This window comes from Pezoporus wallicus, unplaced genomic scaffold, assembly GCF_028554395.1.
Source record: "Pezoporus wallicus isolate ANWC-B61680 ecotype Strahan unplaced genomic scaffold, APGP_CSIRO_Pwel_v1 contig_8119, whole genome shotgun sequence".
Lineage (NCBI taxonomy): Eukaryota > Metazoa > Chordata > Aves > Psittaciformes > Psittacidae > Pezoporus > Pezoporus wallicus.
The window spans coordinates 91,225-111,971 of record NW_026638720.1 but is presented as its reverse complement, the minus strand read 5'-3'; the positions used below and the strand labels follow the sequence as shown (position 1 = coordinate 111,971).

At 36.7% G+C, this 20,747-nt stretch overlaps 1 protein-coding gene across 1 annotated transcript in view; it reads left to right on the top strand.

Annotated features, from left to right (window-relative positions):
- The window catches only part of LOC130600642 (lysine-specific demethylase 4C-like), a gene marked incomplete at its 3' end in the record, with an annotated part of 188,239 nt that overhangs the window by 85,689 nt on the left and 81,803 nt on the right, over positions 1–20,747 (top strand). The window contains exons 4-7 of the mRNA XM_057412125.1: positions 6,278–6,471; positions 9,111–9,349; positions 11,418–11,770; positions 14,068–14,179. Coding sequence (XP_057268108.1) covers positions 6,278–6,471; positions 9,111–9,349; positions 11,418–11,770; positions 14,068–14,179 — 898 coding nt within the window. The remainder of the gene's footprint in view (positions 1–6,277; positions 6,472–9,110; positions 9,350–11,417; positions 11,771–14,067; positions 14,180–20,747) is intronic.

The window sequence follows — 20,747 nt, the reverse complement described above, 5'->3', positions numbered from 1 at the left end:
CTCACTCTGCTAATTTTTGTGTGTTATGTTTTGTAAAAATCCATTTTCTCTTTAGAAAGAAGATAACTTTTCATGATTTCTCTTGACTGTTATTCTCACACATGCTGTTCCACAGGTGTATAGAAAAAGAGTTTATATACGCTGTGCAGTTATAATGTAAATTAAGTGCTTCTTTTTTCATGAAATGATTACGTAAAGAAAGGACAAAAATTTAACCTAATGAAGTACTACTATTCTTCTTCAGTTTAATAGACAAATTTTAACTGAAGTAGATTTCAGGTGTAGTGAAAATCACATTTAATTAACAAAATCCAATACTGAGTGCCAGCTGTTTTGAGCGTAATGTCTTTAAATAATTTAACACTGTTGTATAACAACTGATGTTTAGATTGAGAAGATATTTTTGTGGATGAAGATATAATTTTACATCTTAAAGGTGTATAATCAGGTGGTATACTTCATTGAAGTAACATAGAAAAGTGCAAATCACAAAGGCTTGACTCTGCATATGCATTTCTGTGCTTATAGCTGTAGTACTGAGAACTACTACTCCCCTTCTACTATTCAAATTATAAAATAAACCATCTAGTTGCTTTCTGTTACAGTAAAATATTATATTACCTACGGAGTATCTATGTTAATTTTAAAAATCTAGTGATTCTGTTTGATGAAAGTGTTTAATATTAATGATGAAGTATTAGAAATACCTTAAGACATGTACTTGATTCTTAATGGTATAAAATGTTTTTCAGGAGCTGTTCTTAGATACTAGTAAAGGTGGCAGTGGGTCAGTGTGCTGCCGATTCAGACACGAATTCTGTTACCCAAGTGAGAGCAATTGTGAGAAAAATGTCTGTATTTTAAAGTGTCCTTATGTTTGTGTCTTACTCAGATATGTATAAGACTGGAAGCTTGTTGTATTCCTTTAGATTTTCCTGAGTCAGAGTCCAAAATGGGAAGAATTTAACACTGTTTTTTGGGGGGGGTTGGTTGTTGTGTTTTTTATTTTTTTTTTTTTTTTTTTTTTTTTGCGGGGGGGGTAGAACAGAATTTTATTTTTGTTTGTTTGTTTTTCATTCAGAAATGTCAAGTATTTGAGAAAATTCTTTTTGCTGAGTACATCTCTCCTAGGTAATTTTCTTATATTACAAATATATCTCACCATTTAGTTATATCAATTAGTTAAAATTACTGAAACATTCTTCTTCTGATTCATTGCTATAAAGGTTTGCAACTACTAATAAATGCTATTTGAAGTGCTCAACTCCAAGCTGTATCTTTATGATAAGATAAACAGTATTAATAACAATAATAATACTATTAATAATGCTGACATTGATGACGGTAGTAGTAACAGTTTAACAGTAAGAACTGTGAGAGAGTTGTTCCCGTAAGTATTCTGGTTGCTAATCTTTGGTTGAAGAATATGTATCAGACTAATAGTACTTCATATAGAAAATTATTCTTTTCATTGCAAAGGTGATGTTTATCTATGGCAACATCAGTTGTATTTTACATGGTGATCCAACAGCTTCAATTTTGCATTTATTTTGAAGAATATTAAAACTGCTTCCAAAATTATAGTGGTCCATGGAAGCGTCACTGTGAGTATTTTAGTAGACTGTTGCATGTTCCCTTTGTCCCTAGAGGCTTCTTCAACAAAATGACATTTAGTTTTGCTTCAGAGAGAATCTTTCATTCACTTTTTTGTCTTGGGAGCAGAAAGCCATATAACTGTCAGCTACAAGTCAGTCAAATGGGAAATGAAGAAAAAACCATTAAAATCCATTACCACCACCACCAAGAAGACCAAAATAAACCTCCTCCTGATTATTTATCAAAGCATCAAGTTTTTTTGTGGTGTATGTGCATGGAACTTTTGTTGTTGGGTTTTTTAATTTTTTGTTTGTTTGCTTGTTTTGTTGTTTGTTTTTTTTTTTTTCCTAGGCTCCTTTTAGGGAATATGAGTAGAAATTGTTTTAAGAACATATCTGCTGCCATTGTCTGACACGATGCTTCCAAATATTTCCACTCTTCAGTGCCTAGAAGCCTGCTCTGTATTTTCAGGCAAGCAGTGATACTGTTGAGTATGATGTTCCTCCATAACTTTTTACTCAGAAATGTATGTTTTTAAAAGTTTTAACTCTTCTAAAGAATTCTATGATATTTTTAATGCCTGCTTGTTTTTAAAAATAATTTACGGTAGTTGCATTAAAATGTAGTGGAAACTGATCAGGGATTACTGAAAGACAGAAATTCTGTGCCTCATTTAGACATAATTTATTTTGAGTCTGTTCATGTATTGTTATCATCATCTGATCATAGAATGCATTTTATTTCTTGATGTCTTTTCTTTTTAGATACTTCAAGGCTGACTCAAGCAATTATTTTCTTCCAAACCACTAGAGGTCTCGTTGTCTAATAGCAAAACCAGTAATCCTCTAAATCTTTGCTTTAACAGCCATTTCTGTATGTAGCAGCGTGGCTGGAATATGAAAGCATTTTGTGTGTAAGGGGAGAGAAAACGCCATGCTGATTGTCTTTGTGCTACAACTTTTCATTTTTAAAAGTTAAAAATATTACAGTGGACCATCTGTGCACCTTTCCAGTATACAGTAGTATCTTATTAGCTTTTCTATTACTATGTATTGTGAATGATCATGAACTCTCTGGGTGAGACACACTGTTTAAATAAGGTTAAGTCTCTTACAGAATGTGTGCATACCTGCATACATGCATGTTGTTTGAAAATAAGGAAAATTCTGATCATGGTTTGGGTAAAAACTTCCATTGAAGGCAGCTGCATAAAATTACTTTTCTGTGTTGAATTTCTTTTCTTGTTTCCATTCCAACTTGCATTAGAGGGCAGTGTTCTGAGCATCCAACATGTTGATGTTGACATACTGGAAGAAAAGCAACCATTTTAATGCATCTTGGATGCCTGCTTTTCATTATGTAGCTTGTGATTTTTCAAGAGGAAAAAGTTGGATTAGAAATGGAAGTAGCAGTTAAAGAAATTTGTATCCAGCACATAGAAAACTAGCTAGTAGAAAAGTTGCATTCAGTCCCTTGTGTGTTTCAGCTTTTCCATGATTAAACATTGGGTCCTGATGAGATCCATCCGCGGGTCCTGAAGGAGCTGGCAAATGAAGTTGCTAAGCCACTAGCCATCATATTTGAGAAATCATGGCAGTCAGGTGAAGTTCCCAACGACTGGAAAAAGGGAAATATAACCCCCATTTTCAAGAAGGGGAAAATGGATGACCCGGGGAATTACAGACCAGTCAGTCTCACCTCTGTGTCTGGCAAAATCTTGGAGCAGATTCTCCTGGAAGGCATGCTAAGGCACATGAAAAACAACAAGGTGCTTGGTGACAGCCAGTATGGCTTCACTAAGGGGAAATCCTTCCTGACCGATTTGGTGGCCTTCTATGATGGGGCTACGGAACTGATGGACAGGGGTAGAGCAGTTGATGTCATCTACCTGGACTTGTGCAAAGCGTTCGACACTGTCCCACACGACATCCTTGTCTCTAAATTGGAGAGACATCAATTTGATGGATGGACCACTTGGTGGATAAAGAACTGGCTGCATGGCCTCACACAAAGAGTTGTGGTCAATGGCTCAATGTCCAGCTGGAGACCAGTAACGAGTGGCGTCCCTCAGGGATCGGTGTTGGGACCGGTCTTGTTCGACATCTTTGTCAGTGACATGGACAGTGGGATTCAGTGCGCCCTCAGCAAGTTTGCCAATGACACCAAGCTGTGTGGTTCGGTTGATACCCTGGAGGGAAGGAATGCCATCCAGAGGGACCTTGACACGCTTGTGAGGTGGGCTGATGCCAACCTCATGAGGTTTAACCATGCCAAGTTCAAGGTCCTACACCTGGGTCAGAGCAATCCCAGGCAGAGCTACAGGTTGGGCAGAGAAGAGATTCAGAGCAGCCCTGTGGAGAAGGACTCGGGGGTGTTGGTTGGTGAGAAAATGAACATGGGCTTGCAGCCCAGAAAGCCAGCTGTATCCTGGGCTGCATCAAAAGGAGTGTGGCCAGCAGGTCGAAGGAGGTGATCCTGCCCCTCTACTCTGCTCTTGTGAGACCTCACTTGGAGTATTGTGTGCAGTTCTGGTGTCCTCAACATAAAAAGGACATGGAACTGTTGGAACAAGTCCAGAGAAGGGCCATGAGGATGATCAGGGGACTGGAGCACCTCCCATATGAAGACAGGCTGAGAAAGTTGGGGCTGTTCAGCCTGGAGAAGGCTGCATGGAGACCTCATAGCAGCCTTCCAGTATCTGAAGGGGGCCTATAGGGATGCTGGGGAGGGACTCTTCATTAGAGACTGTAGTGATAGGACAAGGGGTAACGGGTTCAAACTTAAACAGGGGAAGTTTAGATTTGATATAAGGAGGAAATTCTTTCCTGTGAGGGTGGTGAGGCACTGGAATGGGTTGCCCAGGGAGGTTGTGAATGCTCCATCCCTGGCAGTGTTCAAGACCAGGTTGGATGAGGCCTTGGGTGAGATGATTTAGCGTAAGGTGCCCCCTGCCTGTAGCAGGAGGGTTGGAACTTGATGATCTTAAGGTCCTTTCCAACCCTAACGATTCTATGATTCCATGATTCTATGATCACTGGCTTAAAAAGCGGTGATACACCTAGCTGTAGCAAACTTAGAAAGCTAGATCTTGCATGTGCCAGTTTTTTAATGTATCTGTTTACTGAAGAAAAATACAGTCTCAGTTTTGCCGTTTAGCAGAGTCATTTAGCTGTAGTGCTAAAAGTTTGTCCATTAGAAACTATGTGTTTTAAACTGTATGTTTTTAAACTATATGTTTAGCTTTTAATTGGAATAATTACTGAATAATGTACTGGATTTACGTGGCAAGGTTTTCATAGTGTAGGGTGGCTTCTGTGAGAGGGGATCAGGAGCTTACTGTATGTTGAACAGAACCAGTTCCAGCTGGTTCCAAAATGAAGCTGCTGCTGCCCACAGCTGAGCCTGTCAGTGGTTCTTTTGGCATCCCTATGATAGCATGTTTGAGAAAGGGTGAAAAAACCTGTACAACAGCTGTGAGAGAGACAAGTAAGGAAAATGTGAATGAAACAGCCCTGCAAACACCATAGTCAAGGGGGAAGTTCAGCTTGAGGAAAATGGAATGTGGGGGATGCTCAAGCTGAGTCTGCAGTGGTAGTTGGTCAGAGATCTTCCTGTCCTTATCTCAATCCATGAGCTTTTTCATTCTTATTTTTCTCTGCTGAGGAGGGAGAATGAGAAAGCAGGTCTGTGGGCACCTGGCAGCCAGGCGAAGTTAAACCACCACAGCAGTTTGTGCTATGGGCATGGTGATTTACTTATTGCAGTCTCCAAATATTAAATATTATGGATCATTAGGTACAGTAACTTTAGCCTGAAAATTGTCTCAGCATCTACAGTATTTCAAGTGAAGACTGCATTTACGTGATCACCATTAAGAGTTTATTCAGATAAGCCTAAAATACTCTACTCATATGCCTAATTTGTAAAGAAAAGCAGTGTGGAAATTCTTTGGGGGACTAAAGTCAGGGACTAGAGGAAGGTTGATTAAAAAAGGACTTCATGAGATTTTAGGGTCTGCATTGCACAGGTCAGACTACATGTTTATAACACACCCTTCTAGACCTTAAATGTAACACTCCCCTTGCTTGTTTCTTCCTCTTTGTAGAAAAACCTGGGTAAAACTGTAACTTGATATGTACTTGTATGCATTTTCTTTTGATGAGTTAAAAGCTAGGACTGTAGTCCTGTAAAGACTTTTGGGGCAGGTGGATACTACATGAGTTAGTTTTAAAGATAAAATTGTGGTGCCACTGGTAATATGTGCAGTCTCTGGATTCAACAACTTACTCTGCCTAAAACTATCAAGAACAGCTAATAGAGCAAAAAGACTTGCTGTAATTTCTTTCTGGTCTTAACTTTAGGAGTTAATCAAACAATGTAGTGTCCCGAAGTACCTTTGTGGAATCCTAGTGTGTATTCTTGGTGTGCATTTATTCAGATATTCATTTTATATTTATACATATATACATACATTTACAATATATTTCATATTTATACAGTATTCATTATATTCTTTTGAACTATCCTTAGCCCTGAAGAAGTGAGAAAGAGGGGAAAAGGAACATTCTGATTAAAGTAGAGCTGGTTTTCACATGTGGGATTTTTATTTTGAACTTTCTTTACTGCAAACTGGAGCATATTCTCTTACTTGTCATTTACATATTCCTGTCTTCTCTTGCAGTGCACTTGTAGGAGGGACATGGTGAAAATATCTATGGATGTCTTTGTGAGGAAGTTTCAACCAGACAGATACCAGCTGTGGAAACAAGGCAAGGATATATACACTATTGATCACACAAAACCAACTCCTGAATCAACACCTGAAGTAAATACCTGGCTACAGAGAAGAAGGAAAATAAAGAAATTTCCCAAGAGGTATTTATATATATCCTCCATTTAATTGTCTTCAATATGATGTCAGTTTCCTTTTTGTTTCAGTTTTGACACTTTCGCTAAACTTTTTTTTTAATTCTTTTTTGAAATTCTTTTACCTAAACAAAGTTTGTTTTTCTGTTTTCTATATTAACACAAACTTGGGAGAAGCAAGAGTGACTGTAAAAAATTAATTCAATTTACATGTTATGTATACAGCTGAAGTTGGTGAGTATGGGGAGTACCAAAAGGCATGCTAGCGTGGTATTTAGAATCCTTCTTTCATAGAGATTATTCTATTAAAATTTTCAAGGTCTGAATGGTTGCCATTGTTTATAGTGACATCTGCAACTGAAAGACAAGGAATATGTCTCCTAAGAGTTGAGGAAAAAGTTAAATTGGAAAAATTAATCATGAAGCTGTGGTAGAATCCAAACATTTGTGTGAAGTCTCTAGCAGGAGTCTTAGCCCTCACTTCCATCATCTCCAAGGAGGCAGCACTGCATTTTTGACACACTCTCAGAGTGCTGCAGCCCAGACCTCTGTGTTTACCCCAGGTCTATCACAGATCATAATTTGTCATAAGGAAGGCCTTGATCTCAGTTGTTGGTGCTGACACCACTAAGAAAATTCGGAGGAAAATGGCAGCTTGTCACTGGAGCTGTCAAATTGACGTCTTTAATAGGTCAAATTTGACCTGTTAAAGCAGTTTCGCAGCTGGATCTATCTTCATGGTGTGCATCATGTTTTTTCTTTGCATTGTAGAAAAATTTTTTCTACACTAATGTTTGTGTGTCTTAGCAGGATCTTTATGGGTTTTTTTTTCTTCATTATCTAATGAAGTTTTATTTGCTTATTGTGGGGTGCAGTTTGCTGGGTTAAAGATAATACTGAATTTTTAAGACCTTTTTCCTCTTTCAAATTATCTTACAATATAGTTATGTTTAAAAATTGCTCTTAAGCTGAATTTCTTAATTTTCTTTGTCAGTTAACGTGTGTATGATTTATTGAGGAAAATGATAGGAAAAGCAGACTGGTAAAGAAGAGGACGAGCTGCCACTGTAGTGGAATATTATAGTTGAGAAGTACAACCCTGTGTTTGTTCTGGATAAGAACAGTTTGTGGGGCAGAATCAGTTCTTGAAGGCAACCAGTGAAGCAGCTGGAGAGCAAATTTATTAGTATGTGTATAATATTAACCCAGGTAGAGAGAGAAGAATTCTGTTGGTTACTTGAATGTTATTTTGCCTGTAGTATGTTTGATTGTATCCAGTGTAAAGCATATCACATGTGGACCAGCAGTGATTATTTTGGTAGTCTCTTACAGCTAAACAGTTTTGACTAAAAGCAAAGACTTTATAATAATTTTGTTGAAAATTTTATCATATGAGCACATGGTCTGATTTCTTGCACTTAGCTAGACTAAAAAACACAATTCCAATGCTTTTTAATTCTTGAGTTGGCTTTTGTTCAGGCACTATAACTGTGTATTGAAAAGAGAGGATAAAATGTTTATTCAGCTTCATTTCTAGTGTAATGTGTCAATTGCAATTGTCATCATTTTGATTATGGGAATAATACAAATACCATCCATGGAAATCTTCATGAATATATGACAGGGAGAGCTTAACTCTGACATTAGCAGCTGAAATACTTTGCAACAGTGGAACATCTTGAACTGCACATAAACAGTAATAATACTTGCTGTTATAGTACACTGTGAACTGGTGGGCATCTCAGGCAAATTTTCTGGAAATTACTGTTTTATAGAGGGTGTTGAAAGATACACAATGATCAACATAGGATAAAACGTAAGGGGTAGCAAAATGTTTTTCTGGAGACGTCTATAGTCTGAGATGCAAGACCTTTATAGCCATTATTTTCCTGCCACTAGTGTGTTACGAGTTCTGAAATCTGATGTGTGATGAAGCACATAAAAATTGCCTCCTGTGTCACATAGTTGAATTTGAAACTGTACTTACCTCCTGTTACTTTTATCCCAAGCACATAAATTACAAACCAGTTTCTGACAGAGGGTGCTATTTCTCTGGCTTTAACCTTTCTCTTCTACTTCTGAGTGTGCAAAAACATCCAGAAGCTTTAATTTCTGGGATTTTTGCACAGCATTATGGAATGTATTGATTGACACTGTAGCCATTCAAAATATTTAGTTATCAGGATTTTTCCTTAAAATGCATTTAAAAATTGAAATATCTAAGCAGGTCCTATTTTATAATGATATTCATAGTAGTGTTTTATTAGCATTTGAATTTGCAATGCAACCTGATTTTAGTGCAGCTGAGAATGTTTTGTCTTCATTACTTTTATAAGGGGTGTTCTCTTTCAGGTTCAAAAGAATGATTCATTAAAAAGCTACTTTGGATGCTTGTTAAGTAATAGTTATGTGAGGTTATTTTACTTTTACAGTTTAATAACTTTGCCATAGCATGGTGATAAAAGATTGGAAGGTTAGATCCAATCAATTGTTAACTTAATAAATTGTAAACACTATCTCACACAAAAAGATGAAAAATTGTCAGTTTTTACCACTTTAAGCAGGCGAAAGGGACATATATATTGGTAGACGTTTTATCTTATCCAAGACAGACATTTCACTCTGACAGCAATATCTCTTTATAACAGCTTCCCTCACACCAAATCTCAATCTAAAAAGCTTAAAACTCCAGAGGACAAGAGAGTATCTGCTATGGTATCCGGTGCAGAAATCAGAGCAACTGAAGCAGCTGCTGATGGCTTCAAGGTCAGTGAAGAACCTGGGAAAAAAGTGAGGCTTGTAAACATAGAAGTGCCTTCTGGGGGAGAAGACGACAGTAGTAGAATGCAACTGGATCAACATTTGTTGGATAATGTCAAGGTTGCAGGTGAGATAAGGACTGATTATGTTTCACATGAAAGTTGTAGGCTGCTGGTACTCTAATGCACAGATCGGTGGGTGATAAAGCATAGTATTATCCTAAGTAGCATACTAAAATGCTTATGTAGTTATGCAATTCAGTAAGAATGGAAAAATGCTAAAATTAATATTCTGAGCTGAGAGTAATATCACCTAAACTGTTAGTGAAATGGTTTTTAAGGGACAAAAATGATTAGGTTTCGTAAATTATATTTCTTCAGTAGACTGATAATGTTTAACAGAATTTTTTTTTTGCGGAGAAATGATACAGAATGTCTTAACACACAAACAGTAGAGAACATATATGCTGATAGTAAGCTATGTGTGTTTACATGAAGAATGCTGCGTATTAGAAGTCATTTATACTTGTGCACAGAAATGCTGTATTTTGCGAGTGCAGATTACTTGTCACTTCCAGCTGGCTGACAATGCAAGTTGTAAAGGCAAAGATGGGCCTTTTTTTTCCATAAAACTATTTTATACTAACACACTTGGTCTGTTCTGGACTTTATTTCTTCTGTTTCACATTTCTGTGTAGTTCAGGTGCAGTCTCACATTGCTGTGCAGAAAGGCAGACTAAACCGAACTTTAAGTTTGTGAGCAGTCCCATTTGGGTTTATATTTATACTGAAAATTGACTTGTAAATTGCGTATAGGCAGTATTTCCCAGATTGTGAATATTAATGATTATGTTAATGGTTATATAGAAGTGGAAAACACTAGGATTGATCCACATAAAGATAACAAAGTCAGTATTCCGATATGGAGGCTTAGAAATTCCTGCATACAAATAGTTGGTGCTCTGTCAAACCTTTCCAGGTCTGTTCTAATAATCTCTTTCTTTTTTTTTTTTTTAAAAAGAAGGTGGTTCTATTCCTTTACAGCCTTCCCTGACTTTTAGTAGAGGTTTGGCATGTTCATGACCTCTAGGAAACTAGAATTTTGTTTATGTCCACTCTGGGTTTGTTGACAAAGGAAGGAAAGCAGAAGAGAGTGGAGAACGGTCCTCTTACATTTGTGCTAATAAAGGGTGGTGCCTGGACCTTTGTAAGGAAAATGACTTTTTTAGATACAATGGTGGGAACTCCAGTACTCACATTGGAGATGGTCATTGGTCTTGCATTATCTCTAGCTAGTATGTCAGTTTTGCTCAGTCAAGGCAGTATTCTTCATACACAGAGATTAAGTTTTAGTTTTGGCTTTGTATTACTAAATTTTGTATTCATTTGACCCAAAAAAGAAATTTTTCAGAAAAACAAGTTCAAACAACCATTGTAAAAAAAAGAATGGGAAGGTTCTTTTTCTTTGATGCTTTGGATGTGCTGCTGAATCAGAATACACTGGTGTGTGCCACTGAGATCTTCAGGAACATCTTTTTTGGGAGACCTCTCTAATTCACTTTTCTGTCTATTCCGTGCAAGCATCTGGATCTTCCGTGCAAGCATTTTAAATTTTGATAGAGGAAAATCCACACAATTTCACCCTTCAGCATAACTGAAATATAAAATTATGCTAATTGCTTTGAATTATTGCACATGTTGTTTTCAAAATATTCTTGGTATCTATTTGAAATAGATCTTCCAAATTGTAAACCAATAGTATTTGTTTATTTTAATTTTTAAAACAGGCATAATAGCTACAAATGCAGGGTATAAAGTTCAATATACATAAATGCAAGTATACAAACCTTGTTATAATTTTTTCCAACTAGTCAAAGTAATTGTTAGCTGTGAGGATAAACAATCTATATGAATGTTGTTTATTTTGAATGACATGAAGATATGTTGTGATTCAAATACAAAATACTGATTGATTAAAACTGTAGTTCACACACCAAACTCAAAAACATTCACATTTAATTTATTCTTTGATCAAACCTATACTCCAAGTTTGTTTATGTCCTTTTACCAAATGATTTTCTGTATGGCTTCTAAATGAGGAATCGTTCTTTAAATTTGAGTAACTCAGATTGTTGTAAAATAAAATTCAGTAATATAAAGTGAGATTTATTAACAAATAATATTCTTCATCTGTAGGAAGCATCCATTCAGACTCATTTTCGAGACCTGTTCCTGTACTAGAGAAAACAAAAATGGAAGATGAGAACAGGACAGATTCCAGTCATCCTCTTGCATTTGAAGTTTCTGTTGCTTTCATGCCAACTTCAGACAGCTGTAGAGAAGAAGAGAGTTTGGCATTTCAGAATCAGTCTGTTTCACCCATGCCATGCCGTAAGTTAGGACAAGCTTCTGAAGCTGAAAACCCAGATAAAGAGGAAAATGGCTTGATAGACGATGATGTCAGCGATCTAGAAAGCTGTGGAATGTTGGACCATGGAGAAGTACCTGTTGTAAAGAATGATGAGAATGATGGCGCGGAAGCATCCACTGTATGTGAAGCAAATTACATCATTACAGTAATATATTCCTTATTTGATAAAATGTGAATGAACATTTTTCTAATGAGACCTGATATCCGTATTAAAAAAATTAAGAATATGCATGATTTTATTTGGATGCTAATTTGAACATGTTTTGAAATGTTCAGGCAAGAGTGAGAATTTGGATCCAAAAGCAGAATGTTTCTGGAGCTTGCTTATTGACATATTTTCCCTCTGATTTTAGATACCTAGTAATTTCATTTTATATCTGTGAGTCCAAACTGTCAGCAGCTATTCTCAAACTATTCCCATGTTCGCTGCCTGCCAGTAGAGGCACGGCTATCAGCTTTAGTTATTGCTACTAACATGAAATTCAAAGTATTAGAGATAAGTATTATATTTGTGTTTCAAAAAAAGGGCTGTTTTGACTGAGTCTTAAGGAGGTTTAAGAGTATGCTCGTAAAATGTCAGCAGAATAGGTTGATTCTGAGCCTTACTGTCCATGGACAGAACGTATCAATGTGGGAGCACATGGTAATTTATTTTTGGACTGATGCCCTTTTCAAATGAAGAAGTGGACAAAGAAAATATGAGGAGCATCTCTGCATCAGGTTAGGTGGAAACAGAGTTTGCTTTCATTTTATTACATTATTTCACATTGTTTATGAAGTTTACAAAATTTTATGGACTTTCTTGTTTTAGTTGAAACTGTGTCCATCGTGTTGATGTTGGAGAAAGTGAATCTTCAAGAATTCTCTCTTGCAGGATAATACAGATAGCATGATCTCAGGGTCTGAAACTTGCTATTTTTGGATTTTGTTAATGGCCCGAAACATGTAAAGGAAACACTTGAAGGAAAAGATCCCTCTAATAAAAGGAATCTGTTTGGTTTTTTTTTTATAGTAGTTTTAATAATGTTTTCTCATTGGGTCATCTACAAACTCACAGTCTTGTTTTACTCTTGCTGTTCTGCTGTGGAGGGTGGGTGGGTTCGATTTTTTTGAAGCCAAAAAAAAAAAATAAATTAAGCTGTGGTGGTCACAGTAGCTTTCCGAGTTGTGAGTTCAGTGCCAGGTTGACAGACTGGTCAGGAAATCCACTTGTAGATTGCCAGACTTAGTGGGAAATACGTTTTAGAAGCCAAAGTAAAATCTTGGTGACCCTTTCACAGACATGAACTGTGCACTACGTTTTTTTTTTGCAGTGTTGTGAGTTTTAATAATCTTGGCTCCAGCCTTTTCCACTGTAGCAGAAAGGAGCACTATAAACATCTCAATGTTTTAATCACCATGTATTAGAGGTTATATTTATCTCTTTCTGTGCCTTTAAGCCATCTATATATGAGTTTTCAGATATTCTCCGGTATAATTGCATTCCTTCATTTAAGAAGAAATGTGTTGTACATATGCAATTAAAAAGTCTGATCTTCTTTCCCTTTTTACTTACTTGGTAGCTTTCTAAATCCTAAACCTGTCCTGTGCTTTAATCGCATTCTTCCTACCTCTGCTTATCACAGTAAATATGTTGTTTCATAATTTTTTTCCCATTGTATAGTAGTAGTTTTCAACCCTCAAATTAATCCAGGAGAATGTGTGTAACCTGCTAGGTTAGATTTAGGGTGTTGAGGAGCAAAATGCTGTGGTCTGTAGGGATCATATGAGACTGTCCTTCCCACCCTTCTGCTAGTGTGCGTTCCTCAGCTCCTGAACCTTCAGATACCATCAGCAGTTGATTTTCATCATTATTCCCCCACTGGCACTCAGATCTGAAGTTTTGAAAGCTGCAGCTCCAGAGCTTGTAGCATTGGCTTTAGTTTTTGAACCGTGTGTAACTTCAAGCTGAATATATACTACGGTGCTTAAGGGAAGAAGGAGTTTCCTCATATTGCAAATTAACATGTTAATTGCATTCAGTGCTCTTAATTTCTGGTCTCAATTCAAGGTTATTTTTGTACTTCAGAAATTTTATACTTTTTTACAAATGAGGTCAATGGGTTTCTGCCTTATTTTCCCAGTCACAGTTAGTGGTTCTATTGTACTTCTGTTCTTCTTCTTAAACATCACCTGAGCAAACCAGGATATATGCTGTGCAATTTGGGAAGGGCTGCCGTAAGTTATATGTCAAACTGTTTGTGTTTGACAAGGGTTGTTCTTTTAAGTGAAACTGTATATTCTGAATTAGAGACAAATGTTTTATTGGTATGTTAAGTAGTATTTACAGAATTGACATCTCTACAGAAGAGTATTTTCATCAAAATTTACTTTGCAGAATTACATACTAAATTAGTTGTGTTTTTAACTTTTCAGTCAGTGGAAGTTGAAAGAATGAAAATATCTAAGAGTTGGCGTCATCCACTAAAAAAACCCCCAACTAGATCTCCAATGACTTTGGTTAAACAGCAAGCAACTATTGATGAAGGTGAGTGTACTATTTAATATGTTTTTTGGATGATCTTTTTCTGTATTATGTATATAGGTGTCCTGGTTTCAGCTGGGGTAGAGTTAATTTTCTTCCTAGTAGCTGGTACAGTGCTGTGTTTTGGCTTTAGCCTGAGAATTATGTTGATAACACACTGATGTTCATTTTCCCTGGTTCTTTCCCCCACACTGTGGGGGGGAAGTGAGTGAGCAGCTCTGTGGTACTTAATTACCAGCTGGGATTAAACCACAACTATAGGCATTTGCGATAACAACCAAAATGAAATAATTTCCTTCTCTATGGGAAATGTATCGGTGAGGCCTCTGAATCCACAGAAAGGTCATGCAGTTTTTGCTGGTTTCCATGCAAATCCTTCTAAAAACATTGGATCTGCCATTGCAAAAAACTCTGAACAACAGCATGTCATTTAAAATGAGTGTATTCACCAATCGGACATTCCTTATTAGAACTCATAACAGTTGTCTTTAAGAACAAGTTGTTAATTTTGTAAACATAGACACAAGTGACATAAGAATCCTTTGAATATGAATATTACATGTAAGCCATAGTTCCCTATACTGCAGTAAAGCTACCTTTTACTTGTCTGTTTTTTGATACACACTGGATATTTGAGAGTGTTCTCATTCAAGAAAAAGACTACAGACTTCTGGGTATCATCAAAAGTTTATCAAGAGTCTTCGCATATGTCTTTATTTCCAAGCTTTTGCTTAGTTTCATGTGGAAAGAATGAATATCTCTCTCCCTGTAGTTTTGGTAACTCAATTTTACTCAATTGATTTAAAATAAAAATAAAGCAGGTTTACAAGTAGTGAATAGTATGAAAGACTTTAAAAGTCTTTATGTTTTCACAAGCATAAAAAGAGGTGGAAAAACATAGTTCTGTTTTTGGACATAATGAAAACAATCTTCGTGTATTAGAAAACTGCAAAAGATCTTTCTATTTCCGTAGCTGAACAATTACTGAGGACGTTCTTAATGCAGTTTTCTGCTTAATTTTACATGGCACAAAGCAACCAAAAGCAGGCCTTGGTAGGAATACGTAAGACTGGGCTTCTGATGTGGCATTTAGGTACTTTTAAGCAATTAAAAAAAAAAGAAAAAAAAATCTTAATGCTGAGTAGTGACAAAGAAATTACATTGTTTAATTTAATTGAATAAATAGGAAGTGTAATGTTAGGCCATAATTTTTAGCATGTTTGCCCAAATCTTCACTATAGATCTCAGCCGTTATTGTATTCTATACAGTGTCTTCATTAGGAATTAAGAAAAAGAAGCATAAATAATGATGATAAATGACAGTGATCTATAGAACAGAGTTCTGTACAAAATAATAATTTTACAGACATGAAATTTGGTTCTTTTTAACTAAATATCTTTTTAACTAGTCATCAAAACAGTTAAAACTCAACTTCTCACCTCTTTTTGCGAGCTTCCTTGAGTGCTTTAACTTTAGAGAGCTGTGTTGTGCAGATGGCTACAAAAGCTAAGAAATTTACACAAGATAGGGATTTGCTTCTTTGAAGTAAGTAGAAAAAGTAAATGTGCTTTACCCAGCAATCACATATACAGCCAGCCAAAATTGATGAATAAAGCTACTTTAATCTATCAAACATGGCTTGTGAAGCTTATCGAGCTATGCATCAAAACTATCCGTCAAAATGGAAAACAAACACATTCCTTTTTCATATTGCCTTACCATTTTAGTTCTGCAACCCACAGAGTTTCCAGGTACTATTCTTCATAACCTCTTCAGTTTGCAAACCTGGAGATTGGTCCTCACACTCCCTCGAGCATTTTGATACTCAGTGTAGCGTAGTGCAGAATGGAGCTGATACCATGTCTGTGACTACAGCTCTGATTCCAGCATTGCTGTATGCTTTAGTGTTTGCCTACACTTTGTACCTACATTTTGCTTGCATCTCTTATTTTGTACTTTAAGGGTAGGAGTCTTGCTGGACTTCCTATTTTTTGCCCCTTTAGTTAACACCTTTAGTCAACAGTAGCTATTGCTTACAGCTACCGACAAACTTTCTTGATTTCAGAGAGGGGCAGCATGCCTGTTAATAGATTCTTCTTCATGTAACTGTGGAATATTATGCTTTCATTTAGCAAGAATTTAGGTATTGTTAAGATCAGTGCTGTAATTTTAACTTCAGTAGTACATCTTTCTTCTCGTTCCTAGACTGAAGTCGTTGACTTGGGTCTTCCATCTCACTAGTTTGGGAAAGCCATACTTTCTTTTTTATCTGAGTGGCAGTTTTGCCAGGCATGATACTTAAATTAGCTGTTAAGCATCTTTCTGAAAATTAGACACAGTTTAGGCCTATGATCCTTATCATAAATGGGTATAGATACCTTGAGGGCTAGACAGAGCGTATTTCAGAAAGAGTTCTGGTAATTTACACAAAAAAGATGATATTAACAGTAAGGTTCATCTAGTAAAGTAATTAAAGATTTAAATATGTGGCAGGTTGCAGTTAAATTGCTATTTTTTAATTAGAGATTATATTCCTTTTGCTTGCTGATCCTTTTACAATGTTATAGTTAAAACAGAGTGTGAAATGTCTAATGCATGGATTTAAGCATGAATGTGTATGATATAATTTAGCTAGATGATGATGTGATGACACTGGTTTGTTAATATTAAGGGTTCTGCTCTTTGTCTGCTGTTTTGTCTGGTAGTTTGTCAGCTTTTCAGTGTCTTAATTTTACATGAATGTAGCAGCATCCCAACAAGAAGTCATATACCTTCCAGTCTTTCCTCCTTATGTGATGATTCTCCTTGTGGTAGATAAGGGTGTATTTTTGTAAGAAAAGAAAATGTTGCCTTAGAATCATTTCAAGCAGCTATTAAGCACCTGTCTGCTCACTGATTGAAGGAAGTAATTAACAGTTTTATTGGACATGGCAGTAATTGGTATTTTCTAGCTGCAACTGGAATTTTATTTTATTTTCATGCGACTTTTTCTTATTGCAGTCTAATTTATCAGCATGTGTTTGTGACAACATCAGAAGAGAAACAATAGATTTTGGGTGAGCAGAATGTTTACATCCAAGACAGAGATTGAAGAACTGCTGAGGGAGACTGGCAAACTGATGCCTCATTAGCTTTCCTGGCACATGCTGGTGTACGTGTTAAAGGTCTGTGGCTAGATGAATGCCACTCAAAGGAGATTATTCTGACCATGTTCAGGAATGTTTGTTGTCAGGCATCAGGGGAGTAATCAGTATCAAATGTACTAATGACTATGTTCTTTATGAAGATGCTTCATCCATATTCTGGAGTTACCAGAAATACAATTCAGCGTGCATACTTACCCATTTTTTTGTCGTCTGTGTTTTTTGAACAAAAATAATGCTGGTAATGTCTATGATACTGTAGTTCCTTTGTAATTTTTGAGTTCATCGATCCCCCTTACAAGGAGGATTTGTGTATTGATACATTGTATTTTAGTTTATCTGGGTCTGGTAAAATCATAAATGTAAACAAAATGGAGGAAGAAGATATGGGCTAGTGCTATTATGAAAAACTAAGAAATAGTTCAGTGCAAATCATGTCACTTTCCACAATTTGGATAGTGTGTAGCCATTTCTAATACAGGTAATTTATATTCAAATTAATGTATTTGAACTCCTTCAAATACTAAGGTTCTATTAGGAAGTTTCTGTGAATAGAGATGATTGGAGTCTGTTATTAGTATGAAGGCAGCATTCTTTGACACTGTCAGCCATTTCAGAATCCTAATTTGGCAACTAGAATACTATCGTATTTGACAGCATACTTAAATTTTAGCAGAGAATTTCTGGATTTCCTATTAATACAGAGTCCTTTGCAGAAATCAATTTCCTTTTCATTGGATTGCTTGGACATTGACTTCTGTGTTTTCTTTTTGTCACTGCATGTACTCTTTTGTGTGTGTGGTTCTACATGATCTGAATGTTTCTCTTACAGAAAAACGATTGGGTTAATTGTTTCTTTGTGGTCTATTGGTGCTTTTCTGTTTTGTTTTGGGTTTGTTGGTTGTTTTTTTTTCCTGCATTCTCCCTGAAACCTTTCACCTATATATGTCTGACTTCTGAGGCTTCCTTATTATGACTGTTTTTGTAGAATTAATGTCTAAAGGACTGAGCAATGAGAAATGCTGGGGGCTGGGAATCAATCCCAGAAATTACAGCTCAGGCTGCCAGTTTAGAAAAATAAGTATGGCAGTACAGTGTGACTGTATGTCACACTCAAAATACTAATAATTTTTATGTAATGAACCTTGGTGTATGCTCAATGTGGTATATTAGCTTGTGGTAATATTATTCTTTTATATTTAATGCAGTTATATTTCTGCTCACTTAAGCAATAAAAAAAGCAAATTCAGCAGAAGGAGCAAGCATACTGACTTTGGATGCACATTGGTTGGTCCCAGGGATTTCTTTCCAGCAATATTTGGGCATGCAACATTAGAAACTGTTTTTAGATTCAAGCTGACTAAAATTTCCCATTGCCCTAAATGATATAATAATAGTGTACAGATTGGATTCAGTATGGGTTTCTTTGTATGTGGATTTTAGTGTTTTGAGTATGATTCAGAAATTCAAAGTCCTTTTGCCTTTGTTACGTTGTAAGAAAAGGAAACAGAGAAAACTATCGTGAGTGGAAAATGTGGCTTATGTAAGAGTTTGATTAGTGAAAATTGTTACTTCTACAGCTGTAGTTTTCCTTCTACTATGACATACTGTCCTGGGTTCAGCAGTAGCAGTCATTTTTTCTCTTTCTTAGTAGCTGATGCAGTGCTGTGTTTTGACTTTTGGCCAGGGAACAGTGCTGATAACACCGATGTTCTTAGTTACTGCTGAAATGTTTTAGTCTGACCAAGGACTTTGTGAGTCTCATGGTCTGCCAGGGAGGAGGGGAAGCCCGGAGGAAACAGAGACAGGACACCTGACCCAACGTGACCAAAGAAGTATTCTATACCACAGCATGTCATGCTGGGGATGTAACTGAGAGTTACGCAGAAGGGCTAGGACACTGCGGGGTTGGAGGAGGTATCGGTCGGTGCTTGGTCAGGCTGGGGGCGGAGAGTTATCAGTCGGCCGGTGCTGAGGTGTTGTATTCTCTTCCCTTGTTATTCCCTTTATCATTATTATTATTGGTGGCAGCAGTAGTGATTTGTGTTATACCTTAGTTACTAAACTGTTCTTTTCTCAACCCGTGGGAGTTGCATTCTTTTCGATTCTCCTCTCCGTCCCTCTGGGAGTACGGGGAGGGCAAAAACGGGGGGAGAGTGAGAGTGCGACTGCGTGATTTAGGGCTGACTGTGTTTAAACCACGACACATAGCGCACTTAGGATCCTGTGAGATATGCTTAATCTGATATGAGTAGTCGAGCCATATAGGGCATGTTTGGTATTGTCATAGAATCACAGAATCATACAGTGGTTAGGATTGGAAAGGACTCATCTTGTTCCAACCCCCCTGCACGGAGAGGGACACCTTCCACTAGACCAGGTTGTTCCAAGCCCTGTCCAACTTCTCCTTGGACACTGCCAGGGATGGGGCAGTCACAACTTCTCTGGGCAACCTGTGCCAGTGCCTCACCACCCTCGTAGCAAAGAATTTATTCCTACTAGCCAAACCAAATCTCTTCTCTTTCAACTTAAAGCCATTCCCCCTTGTCCTGTCACTACATGCGCTTGTAAAAAGTCCCTCTACAGCTTTCTTGTCAGCCTGTTTAGGTACTGGAAAGGTAAAAAAAAAAAGCATGCTGAAATAGGGGAAAATGATTATTTTGATTCAGGGCTTAGAATGCCAGATTTTTCTTGAAGATTCTTACTTATTTAAGAAAGAAACTTTAAATGTTTTTTCCTGGTGTTACTTAGGATGTAGAGAAAAAAATTGTTGACCAATTGATAGAAATATTTATTTTTTGCCGTATTGGTATTATAGTTTGCAGTATTGCTAGCACTCCCTACTGTGTTGATCTGCTTTTTGAGTGGAGTTTTACTTCTTTAAGAACAATTTGCTCTTGTGTAAGCATGAGTTAGTCAAGTACAGAATTGGCATTTTTAACGCTTCATCATCTACCATTTGAATAGACCAGTACTATCTACTACTTGCAGCAGTATTGCTATGCTAGAAAAATGTTTTCTCTGCTTTCCTCTGGTACCTACATTGCTTCTGATTTCTTTAAATTCTTTAAATTTTCAAGATTTCATTACCATAATCAATAAAAAGCAGTTACGCAGTATGTGGTATCCTGAAGACTCAAAAAACTATAAAATTGTGGTAGAATCTTTAGTAGGTATTTAAGAAAGGAAGGTTTTGAAAGATCAAATATTAACTTTATCTGAATGTCCAGTACTGTTTGTCAGCCTTGTGGGTTAGCAGCTGATCTGCAGAAATGGCAAGAACTGACAACTTTGATTATCACTGATGGCTTTGGTCCCCTGACATCTTTCATGACCAGTGCTTAACTGCCCTAGAGTGGACACCTACAAACGTTAGGATCTAAGAGTAGCTATTATTTTGAATCAGGAAGGGAATACAGACCAGTTC